Source organism: Cornus florida, unplaced genomic scaffold, assembly GCF_030987335.1.
Source record: "Cornus florida cultivar Cherokee Brave unplaced genomic scaffold, ASM3098733v1 CherokeeBrave_3.0.0_Hap2_Chr08, whole genome shotgun sequence".
Classification (NCBI taxonomy): domain Eukaryota; kingdom Viridiplantae; phylum Streptophyta; class Magnoliopsida; order Cornales; family Cornaceae; genus Cornus; species Cornus florida.
Window position 1 is genome coordinate 35556984 of NW_026775578.1, and position 12595 is coordinate 35569578.

The window sequence follows — 12595 nt, forward strand, 5'->3', positions numbered from 1 at the left end:
AAGTCAATTTTCTTTTTTAAATCAAATTCTATTTATTTATTTATTTATTTTTTTAAAAAAAATTCTATTTATTTTCCTTTCAAAGATCTCTCATTTTCTTTCTTTTTCCTTTAAAAGTTCTCCAATTTTATTTGCATATTATTTTATAATAATTTCTTTTCTTATTTGCCTCTTGATTTTAAGGATTTTGTAATGTTCATTGATTTTAAGGATTTTGCCTCTTGATTTTAAGGATTTCGTCCCCTTGAATTTATTTTCTGGCTGGTAGAGGGGAGGATCAAAATCCTCTCATGCTAAACCTGTTCCCTCTTGATGGTGATACATGTTAAGAAAATATTAAGATGCAAAGCAAATATTACAATATTTTTCTAACGTGCATCACTAATAATTTGAAAGTAACGAATTTTTTATTGTGCAGGAGGGTACGAGATAGGGCTCAAACACAGAATATTATTGATTGGTGTGAGTGAATGATTGCCAGAATATCGAAGTGGGAGTTACCATTTACTCTGATTTGGAATCTTCATGATTTTTTTACTCTCATCATAGATTTTGTTCTTATTGAAAGTTTGGTTGGGTTTTGTTCTCTTTGCATCATCCCCTGTAGTGTATTCAAATTTTTAATTATTTAATTGCTAAAAAATAATAAAAAACTAATAAAAATGAAAGCCATATCCGAGTGCACTTGTATTGTTTGACATCCCTATCACAATTCAGTCCGAAAGAGTTATTCCAATTCACTAAAAAAATTATTTTAACCTCTAGTTGATTTTGTATTCAGCTAAATTACAAAGGGCCTGTTTAGTTGTGTGTTTTGTTATAACCCAAAGTATTTTCGTTATATTATGTTTTGAATAGTAATTAAAATCATGTTTAGTAATATGTATTTGTTGCAAATTTTTTGAAATAAAAAACATAAAAACATGTTAGGTAAAAAAATATTGTAAGTTTTAAAAATGTAATGACTAATTTAAAAATGTCATTTTAGCGTTTTTTTAGTACACTTCATTGGTATAGTGATCGTAAACTATCCTGTGAAATTAGTGTGCCATAACATGCTTTATTTATTATTATAAGTTAATCTTAAAAAGTGAGTTTAGGTTGTAGAGATTTTTTTTTATAAAAAAAAATGTGTTTACGTGAAGCTAGAAATCATAACTTTTGGAATTGCGTTCGAGAAATAGTTAGGTAACTACTTTTTTTTGACAATATAATCCCTCACTTTTATTTATAAATACAATTTTATCTATTACTGATTTGCATCAATGTTATTGTTTACATTATATCTGATAAGCCACACAGACACTATAACATGCGTAGAGTGAAAATTTTAAACTATTTTTCGGTTGTTCCAGTTGTAACATATATTTAAATTAGTGTATGTTTAATATAGTAATTAATAATAAAAATGCTTTACACAACATTATTACCAAATAATTTATATATACTTTTAATATTATAAAAGGCATTACCAAACACATAACATGATTTTTATTGATAGCAAATTTATAACAGCCCCACTCTTAAATTAGATTAGCACCTTAATATTTGTTTGTTTGTAATATATATATTTTTATTTGCATTAAATATAATTACAAACAAGTTTATTTTCGTCTAAATGAAGTCTCAGGTGCTGAAACATGTCTAGAACAAAATAGCCAACCCAACCAGCTTCACCCGGCGCACACAGAAAGGCTTTCTCTAAAAGATGATTAAAAGAAGTGTTGTTGGTGCTTCCTCTCTCCACAAAGGTACCCGTATGTCTACAACTTCTCTTTTTAAGCATTGTTTAAATTTCTTCATTGATTATCCATTTGCCAGAGACAATTCAAGGGCTTCGTTCCATTCCCAAACTGGTAATGATCAAAAACCTAACTTTACCAAGTCTGTCAGAAATCAATTCTGTTTTGAGTTCACTAACCTTGACGATGCACTCTCACTGTTTGATCAAATGTCTCATATGCGACCTCTTCCTTCAATTGTGCATTTTACTAAATTGTTAGGGGCCATTGTGAGAATGAAACATTACACCACTGCAATTTCTTTGCTTAACCAAATGGAGTCCTCAGGAATAGCTGAACCAGACGCTTATACTCTGGCCATCTTGATGAATTGCTACTGCCATTTGAATCGGGTCGATTTGGGCTTCTCTGTTCTGGGGAGAACTTTGAAGCTTGGTTATGAAGTGGATTGCACAATGCTCAGCACTTTGATGAGGGGACTCTGCAGCGAGGATAAAATAGATCAGGCAGTAGATTTCGACCTGATAAAGTTACTTGCGGAACGATTATAAATGGGTTGTGCAAAACGGGGAACACCAGCGCAGCTATTGAATTGGTTAAGAAGATGGAAGAGAGAAATTGGGTAGCTGATGTTTTTCATTATAATATGATTATTGACGGTCTTTGCAAGGACAGATTGGTAGCTGAGGCTTTTGACTTCTTTTCAGAAATGATCCGTAAAGGCATTTCACCAACCGTTGTCACTTACAACTCCTTAATCCATGGCCTATGCAATTCAAACCAGTGGAAAGAGGCTACAAGATTGTTGAATGAAATGGTTAACCAAAAAATCAAACCAGATGCAAAAACGTTGAATATATTGGTGGATGCACTTTGTAAGGAAGGGAAGATTTCAGAAGCAGTAGAAATAGTTGAATTGATGATTCAAAGAGGTGTGGAGCCTAATACAGTCACTTGCAATGCACTGATGGACGGATATTGTTTGCAAAGCAAATTTGATGAGGCAAAGAAGATATTCGATTCCATGGTTGGTAGGGGTTGTGCCCCTGATGTTCAGAGCTATAACATCCTAATTAATGGATATTGTAAAAAGCAAAGAATGGATGACGCTCTTAGACTTTTTCACGAAATTTCTCAAATAGGATTGATTCCTGATACTGTTACTTACAACACTCTTATAGGTGGTTTCTGCCTTGTGGCAAAACTTTTAGTTGCGCAACAACTTCTGAATGAGATGCGAGCCCGTGGCCAACATCCTAATCTTGTGACCTACTCTCCTTTGTTAAATGGACTGTGTAAAAACCAATGTCTTGCTGAGGCAGTGGCCTTGTTTCGAGAGATGGAAGAAAGTGGATTGCATCCTAATATTGTGGTTTACAACATCCTCATTGATGGTATGTGCAAAGCTGGAAACATTAAAGTTGCAAGGGAACTCTTTTATAGTCTTTCTTCCAAAAGGTTGCGACCTAATGTTCGCACATATGCTATTATGATGAATGGACTCTGTAAGGAAGGGTTGTTAAGTGAAGCAAACATGTTGGTCAAGAAAATGGAAAAGAGTGGTTGTACACTAGATGGTTGCAATTACAATATAATTGTGCAGGGATTTCTTCGAAACAATGAGACGTTAAGGGCAATGCAACTTCTTCAAGAAATGCTTGAGAAAGGATTCTCTGCTGATGCATGTACTATGACCCTATTATTGAATTTATCAAATAATAGTGGATTGGATGAGTCAGTTTTGGAGATGCTCAATAAGTTTCAGTGATCGTTATTGGTTTTTCTGATGTTAGGTCAAAGTTTCATATTCTGTTGGCCTTGTTGTGTGCTGTATGTATGGCCTACTAATGCTTGCATCAGTGTCTTCTTCGTGTTTTTTTGGTGAAATTATTGTTCCATGGGAAGTATGAAGGAGAGAACCCGAGTTGGGTGATGTTTGGGAACTTGAGAAGAATGACAGAGGGATTTGTTGTATTAAACTGATTGACTAGATGGGATAAGGAAGGTGGCTTAGTGAGAACGGGCAAGGGATTGTTTCTGTGAAGAAAGAGCAGTTGCTGCTGAAGCATATGGGAATGATACCATACAATGTATGCCCTTCTTACCTTTGTAGTTAATTGTTTTTTTGTTATTCACAGGGGGAAAAATTTTGGCACCTCTTATGGATCCATCAGATCCTTTATAGGTTATTTGCTGGTAGAACAACAAGAAATTGTTCTCATCTCTCAGATGCACTGTTTCCTTTATATTCCAGTTGAAGTTACTTTATTCTTAGATTATGAAGAAAGCGTAGTTTGCTGCTGAATCATATGGTACTGGTTTTTTTTTTCCTTCGCCATATGGTACTGGTGTTTCAATGGTCCCAGAGAGACACTGAAATTTACCAATGTTTGCTTATCTGCAAGGTCATTCCTCACAAAATTATATGCCAAAATAGTTGAATAGTATGAATACCATAAGCTCATGGGACCATATCATGCAACTGTATCAACTGAGATTGGAGTGATTTCATAGCTATGAAAGTTGATTCAAACTTAGGAATGCTATATTTGTTTTAGACAAGCTATGTAACACGGGATATGGATACGACATGACATATCGACACGTCAATTTTTGAAAAAGTAGGGCATGAGTACGGCTTGGATACGGCTATACATAAATATGAATTTTTATTTATATACATATACTGAGTAATAGTATTATAAAACTTTAATTCATTCATAATTTTTATATTAAGAAGTGTGATGACTTTTATATCATATGTACAATTATTCCACTACTTTGTTGTAATAGTGTTTTTATTTTAAATAAACAAATATTATTTAATACTTCACTTGCGATCATATGTGTATAATGTTATTTTTTATTAAAGAAAAAAGTTGGACACTTTAAAAATGTGTTCATATTATATATTCTCAAGATTATCAGGTAGTTTTGTGTTATAAATGCTTGAAATGTCAGTTTAAGTGTCAAGAAATGTCGGCAAAATGTCCAAAACAATAAAAATTTATTTTTATTTACGGACACGTATATAAAATGTCGGACACGTGTCTGAGAAGTGTTGGTATCCGATATGGACATAATACGAGCACGATTCCTTCGTAGGAATGTATGTGTTATAGCTGTGGGATATCTTTGTGACAATGTTGTGGTTATGAATAAATTGCTTTTATTTACTTTATTTCTGATTAATTTTTACATTCTTTTTAAAATGTGACACGATGAAAGTTTTTATTAATATTATTACTAATCTTTCATTGAAATGAAAATATAATAGGCATAAGCGAAGAACAACAATACATATGTGGCCGAATTTTCAATGGCAAACTTTTAAACAAAAAATATTATACCCGAACATATCTATGTTTGTAATTTTTTCGTCGTTTTTTATGAAGAATATTTTAACACTTTTTAAATAAATAAAAAATCAAATTATATTATTCGATTTATAAACATGTATTTTTCTTGCACCATATTTTATTATCTATAATAAATTGGGCTTACAATTAACAACAAAATAAAAGTTATTACTAGTAATTACCAATTTCATTCCATATTCAAAATTTTTTTTTTTTTTTTTTTTTTTTGAACAAGGACAAGCTTAAAACAAATGAAAATGACAATCAACATGAGCCAGCTCCAGAATATTCCATAGAATTTGTTTCAAAACAGTATAAAGGAGAAATAATTCTTCGACACAGTTTAGAATTTATTGGCTTTCTTTTTCTTTTTTCCTGAATTATTTTGGCTTTCTTTTGGAAAGCTCTATTATGTTAAACCTTTACCTTTTCTTTTAAAATACAGGCACTGTAACGAAAGTACTACAAGCTACTTTTTTGGTTAATAGTACTTAAACACTAATATTTAATTTATTTATTTTAGAAAGTTAAAGCATATAAAAATCACTTTGTTGTTTTTGGTTTTAGAATGTGAAAAACATGTAAGTAAAGCATGAGAAGGTTATTGCCACTTTATTTATTTATTTATTCCTTCCTCACACTATTTGTTTTGAATTGTATTATTTTTTATTTTCTCATCACACATTTAATATATGGTGTGAATTTTCATTTATTTCATTCTTAAATATATTAATCCCTAATCATTTTTAATAAGACATATAAATTATATATGTGTCACTGTGGAGGGAAAAATCTCCCTCCAATAAGAATGGAACACGTCACCATTATATAAATCTGCATTTGGGAGATTTCAGAAGCCTATCCGGATCATGCCCAAATTACGTTGTGCTTTAACCCATCATCATTTATGTTGGGCCTCCAAGGTCAGGTAAGAGTATCGATTAGCCCAACATTACCGCTATTGAAGTTTTGGCCCGTTGGTCAAATCACTTACACCAAACCACATCCGGCCCAAGTATAATTAAATATGGCTCAGTCCTATTAAGCAAAGGAGTCAACCCAGAAAGAAAGTTTTTATACAAAGCAAGTTCTACGTAGAAAATATCTCACAATAGAAAGAACTCTATTTGTAAAAAAAAAGTCATGTATGAGAAGAATTGGAGGACAAGCAACGCGAGTCCTACCATAATTCTACCAACTTTTGTGTATAAATAGAGGCCTAGACCTCCAATAAAGGGGCGAGCAATTCAATTCTTCTCTAGATACTGTTCTTATTTATTTTTATTATTTGTTGAGTGTGTTGTATTATTTTCTCTCAATCGTAATTGGTTGAGCGGAATTTTGCACCTACACTTTGGCGCCGTCTGTGGGAACGTGTGCAAATATATTCCCACTCTTGTTTCACAGGTGAATCCTGCAACTACCATCCGGAATGTCGAACGGAGGATCTTCAACGGATCAACAGACGGAGTTGATGCAGAAGATGCGTGAAGAGTTTCTACACCAGTTTGACGTACTTCGTCAGGCAAATGAAGCAAGCGTGGCTCAGATCGCCTTGCTTCAACAGCAGAATAACGCTCTGCAAACGGCGATGGCTCAGTTAGCACCACCGCCACCAATGGGTGACACAGCAGCACCCCCTAATCAGAATATTCCTCCGGTTACCGGGCTTCCACCTAATGGGGCACGACCCAATGAGGCTTAGCCAAATGAGGTTCAGCAACAACAGAGGGCAAGATCCGAGACTGTGGCTTCAGATAACGTCCCTCGTCGCACGCAGGACGAGCAAGTCGAGTCTAACCATAAGCTCACGGTGTGGTCCAATGGAATTCCAGATGGTGCAGGTGTTCAGGATGCCTTTGATGAGAAAAGACTTCTGAAGATTTAAACACCTGCTGAGATGGCTAGAGAGCACAAAAACTCCTTGGTCAAAACTCATTTCACTGATGATGTGTATATGGTTGAGAGGCCCAAGAAATTTACCATGCCTTCTTTTACTCAGTTTGATGGAACGGGGGATCCTTCTCGACACCTAGATCATTACGCCCAAAAAATGGCTTTGGATGATCGTAATGACCCTTGGATGTGCAGAGTTTTTCCTACCAGCTTGACAGGAGCAGCACTAGAGTGGTTCAAGAATAGGCCACATAAGTCCATCCCTGATTACGTAACTCTATGCACCATGTTCCTGGCACAATATTGAAACAAGAAGCAAAAGAAAAGTATTGCCAGCCTCTTCACCGTAAGTCAAAAGAAGGGGGAAACATTGTAGGATTTCTTATCTAGATTCAACATGGAAGCTTCGAAAATAGCAGATTGTCATCCCGAGACTGCTATAGAAACATTCAAACTTGCGATGATTCAGGGGACGAAGTTCCACACTTCTTTGGTCAAATATTCTCCTCCCAATATGCAGACTCTCAATGCCAAGGCCCAGATCTACATTCGGCTCGAGGAAAATATAGCCCACCGAGCGTAGCACGCCACCCTCGTGATAGTGGAGAACAAGCCTCGAGAAAGAATTCCAAATTCAAAGATTCAGAAAAGCCAACGCGCCTCAACGCCGATCACCCAGGCACCAGAAAAGAGGCAAAGGATAGAGGAAGGGTTTACACCTCTCCGAACTACCTCGGCTCGGCTCTTCCAAGAGAATAAGATGAAGTTCACAGACCCGCAACCAATAAAGCAACCCCTGGAGCAAAGGGACAAAAGCAAATATTGCGCTTATCATCGAGATTATGGGCATTCAACCAATGATTGCAGATCCCTTAGGCGACAGGTGGAAAATATGATAGCCAGAGGTGAGTTGGCGGACTACCTCATGATAAAGGAGTATGTAAAGCCCCGCGAGGTCTATCCTCGCAAGGTAGAAGGTACGCAAGTAAAGGTCATTCATGCGATACATGGCAGGTCTGAAGATGATCAAGAGTCCGAGGGGGTATACAGATCCAGATTGAGGGCAGCCCATAAGCTCAGGAAGATATCCTCGGTCAATGCTATCGCTTCGGGTAGCATCAGTATTGGATTTGGAGATGGTGACCTATCCAGAGTTCAACTCCCCCATGAGAATCTATTGGTCATCAGTCTTTTAGTGGCCAATTGTATGATCAAGAGGGTTTTGATAGACCCAGGAAGTAGTGCCAACATTATCACAAAGACGGTCTTTGAGCAGCTAGAGATCTCGTCATTATCTATTCGACCTACCTCTAGCCCATTGATGGGATTCGATGGCACAAGAGTAGATCCCCTTGGAGTAATAGACTTATCCGTAACTGCGGCAAAGATGACTCTGAAGGAGAACTTTGTTTTAACAGAGATCCATCCTTCTTATAATCTCATCATGGGGAGAGGTTGGATACACCGAATGAGAGGAGTTCCGTCCACCCTTCACCAAGTGATGCGGTGCTTGGCTCCAGACGGAAAAGAAGTGATTAATCTATGGGGGGATCAAGTCGCTGCGAAGGAAAGCTATATGTTGACACACGCTGAAGCAAAGAAGGTGTCTACTCAGTAGTAACCAGGTGTGGCTTCCAAAAATATACCTAAATAGCAATCACAGAGCCCTCTGCCCAAGTATGTTAAGGTAGAGGAGGAAGAGGAAATTGTGAAGCCTACAGAGGAGACCCTTGAAGCCGTGGAAGTTATCCTCGGCGACCCTCAGAAGGTCACTTATTTAGGCTCTTCCTCCACATCCGAAGAAAATGAAGCATTAATTGATGTCATTCGGAGCAATGCAGATGCTTTCGCATGGGATCATTCGGACATGGTAGGAATCGATCCTTCAGTCTCCTGCCATAGCCTGAAGGTGGATCCGGAGTTCAAACAGGTTAAGTAGAAGCACCGAAGGTTTGCCCACGAGCACAATCGCATTTATAGCTGAAGAAGTGAACAAGTTGTTGCAAGCAGGTTTCATTCGAGAAGTGCAATATCCACAATGGCTGTCAAACGTGGTGGTCGTACAAAAGAAGAATGGAAAGTGGAGGGTTTGTGTAGACTATACCAACTTTAACAAAGCCTGCCCTAAAGATAGCTTCCCTCTGCCCATGATAGATCAGATGGTTGATGCTTCTATCGGCTACGAGAGGTTAACATTCTTTGATGCATACTCGGGATACAATCAAATTCCTATAAACCCTGAAGATGAAGAAAAAACGGCTTTCATTACAGAAAATGGGACTTATTGTTACAGGGTCATGCCCTTCGGGCTGAAGAACGTTGGGGCTACTTATCAACGCCTTGTCAATAAGATCTTTGACAATTTGTTGGGAAAAACAGTTGAAGCATATATAGATGACATGGTGGTCAAAAGTGTGAAGAAGGAAGACCATCCGAAGCACCTCCAGAAGGTTTTCAATACCTTGAAGAAGTACAACATGAAGCTGAATCTATCCAAGTGCTCCTTTGTGGTATCGTCAGGTCAATTCCTCGGCCACATAGTGAATAAAAGAGGGATAGAGGTAAGTCCGGCTTAGGCTAAGGCCCTCATATAGAATCAGGAACCAAAAAATCGTAGGGAGGTATAAGTTCTTACCGGTCGGATCGCAGCCCTCAGCCGGTTTATATCCCGATTATTAGATAAGTGCAAACCATTCTTCGATGCTATAAGATCTAAGAATAAAGATATTTGGGGACCTCAGCAGCAGGAGGCCCTCCATCAGTTGAAAGGTTATATGGCCGAACCACCAATTTTATTCGCTCCAAAACCCGGGGAGGTTCTTATTATGTATTTAGCAATTTCTAGCATAGCGACAAGTGCAATATCCAATCTTCTACACAAGTAATACAATGACGGATGCGGAGACACGGTATAACAAGGTAGAGAAAATCATCCTAGCCTTGGTCTACGCCAAGAGAAAGCTTCGGCATTATTTTGAATCTCACAGCATTGTGGTACTCACCAACTATCCTATACGGGGTATACTCTCCAAGCACGATCTATCTGGAAGAATTACCAAATGGGTTATCGAGCTCAGTTCCTTCGGCATAACTTATAAGCCGAAGGTGTCGCACAAAGGACAAGCCGTAACAGACTTTCTTTTAGAATATGAAGACACTGCCGAAGAGCCGGAACCCCCTGAACCATAGTGGGAGCTTCGGGTCGATGGCTCCTCGAATCAAACAAGTGCAGGGGTAGGGATTGTTATGTCAACACCCGAAGACACCAAGTTGCAGGAGTCGATTTGCTTGAATTTCCCTGCTACGAATAATGAGGCCGAATATGAGGCGTTACTTGCTGGTCTTCGATTGGCTAGTAGCCTCCAGGTACGTTGTTTAAAGGTTTTTAGTGACTCACAGCTTGTTATAAATTAAGTGACAGGTCAGTATCATCCCAAAGAGGAAAGAATGAAGGCATATAAAGAAGCTGTGGAGAATGTTACACGAGGATTCGATCAAGTCGAATTCTGTCAGGTACCTCGTATTGAGAATGCCGAAGCAGATCAATTGGCCAAAGCAGCGTCATCCTCAAATGAAAATCTGACTCGGATTATGCCGATTGACGTCTTGGACGAACCCAGCATTAACCTTCAGTAAGAAGTAATGGTGATTCCAGTTATTCCTCGAGAACTATGCTGGATTGATCCATTAGAAGCCTACCTCAAGCATGGAATTCTTCCAAACCAGAAACCTGAAGCACAGAAGCTCCGACTCACCGCAGCTAAATATGCCATCATTAACAACCAGTTATACCGGAAGTCATTTTCAGGTCCTTACCTAAAATGTTTAAGCCCTACTGAGGCTCTTGTGGTGTTAAAACAAATCCATGATGGAGATTGCGGCAACCATTCTGGGGGTAGATCCCTTGTACATAAAGTTCTAACTCAAGGCTACTTCTGGCCGTACTTGGCCTGGAATACTGAAGAGTATACTTGGAGATGTGACAAATGTCAACGCCACGATCCAATGAAACATTAACCTGCCGAAGATTTGCATGCAATGGCAAATCCATAGCCATTCGCACAATGGGGGATTGATATGGTGGGCCCTTTACCCAAGACCGTGGAACAAAAAGAGTACGTGCTACTGGCTACAGATTATTTTACTAAATGGGTAGAAGCCGAGGCTTACTCAAGTGTGACCCATGAGCAGGTAAAAAGTTTCCTTTGGAACAACATCATTTACCGGTTTGGGGTCCCGAAAGTCATTATGATGGACAATGGTAAGAACCTCGACAATAAAAGTACAAGAAAATTCTTTGCTGAGCATGGAATTGTACAAAAGCTAGCTGCAGTCAGTCATCCACAAGGGAATAGACAGGCTGAAATAACTAACCGAACCATTTTCAGTTGTTTAAAGAAGAAGCTGGAGAAACTCAAAACAAAATGGTACGAGAATCTACCTCAGGTGTTTTGGGCTTATTGAACCACTTCACGGCGGCTCACGGGGGAAAGTCCCTTTGCCATGGCTTATGTATCCAAAGCTGTGATCCCAACCTAAGCGGCAGTTCCAACCCTTCGGAAATTCTTGTTGCTTGACGGAAACAATAATCAGCAGCTCGAACATAGTCTCGATCTCCTGGACGAAAAAAGGGATGCTGCAGCAATTAGGCTTGCTTCATATCAGCAACAGTTGCGCAACAATTATAACAAACGCGTCAGGTTTAGGAGCTTTATGGTAGGCGATTGGGTTTTGAAGTAAGAGACAGCTCATGTAAAGAAACTGGAACCTAATTGGACCGGACCCTATAGGGTTACCGAAGTAGTAGGGAAGGGAGCATATCGTTTGGCCGAAGCTGATGGACGTCCCATTGCGCGTCCTTGGAATGCAATACACCTTTTATATTCAGTACAATTCTACTCCATTATTTCTTTCCATAAAAATGGGGGCCATACTACTCTGTGATTATGCAACTTTGCGTCGCATTATGCAATTTTTATGCAAAGAAATTTTCATACTACTCTATGATTATGCGATTTTTATGCATGCCAAGTCGTACTATGCAATTTTTATGCAAATCAATGTTAGAAGCAAGTAATTAAAAAGCATTCGTCACAATGATTTTTAAAGCATGAGTTATAACCTATGGTTAAAACTCTCTGTCCCATATAGACAAAAAAGTATGTGTTACATTCTATTATATATGGGAATATTCAAATAGTTGATTGCGGTGTAAGGAGGGCCCACTGGTATTAAAGGCTGCCAAGCCCAATACCAGAGGTATTCCTTACACCGACCTTTTTGACAAAAATAGTCTATGTCCCACATCGGATAGAAATAGAAAAGAAATGCAGTTAATATATACGTAGTTCACTACATTTGATTGCCAAGAAGGGAGTATCAATGGAGGAAAATCTCCAAAGTAAACAAATAGGAAACTTCCCAGCCACTGTTACTCGCTTTCTTGGCCTCCTATCATTTTTGAGTCTTCGGTCTCATGATAAGTTGTTTGAAAAAATATATACAAACCTCCCCTCAGGCTCAGCGCCTGGGAGGAACCTACTCGCCTCGGACCCTAAGTGTCCGATTCGGCAAACCTCCCCTCAGGCTCAGCGCCGG

General features: G+C 38.2%; 1 protein-coding gene and 1 pseudogene across 1 annotated transcript; both read left to right on the forward strand.

The window, feature by feature from the left end:
* The first annotated feature begins 1466 nt into the window (after positions 1 to 1466).
* Positions 1467 to 4415, forward strand: LOC132271279 (putative pentatricopeptide repeat-containing protein At1g12700, mitochondrial; annotated as a pseudogene).
* Positions 4416 to 7757: 3342 nt separating this feature from the next.
* LOC132270048 (uncharacterized) lies at positions 7758 to 8936 on the forward strand. The gene is made up of 2 exons (XM_059771261.1): positions 7758 to 8600; positions 8652 to 8936. The coding sequence occupies exons 1-2, from the start codon at positions 7758 to 7760 to the stop codon at positions 8934 to 8936; spliced, it is 1128 nt and encodes a 375-aa protein (XP_059627244.1).
* Positions 8937 to 12595: the final 3659 nt, after the last annotated feature.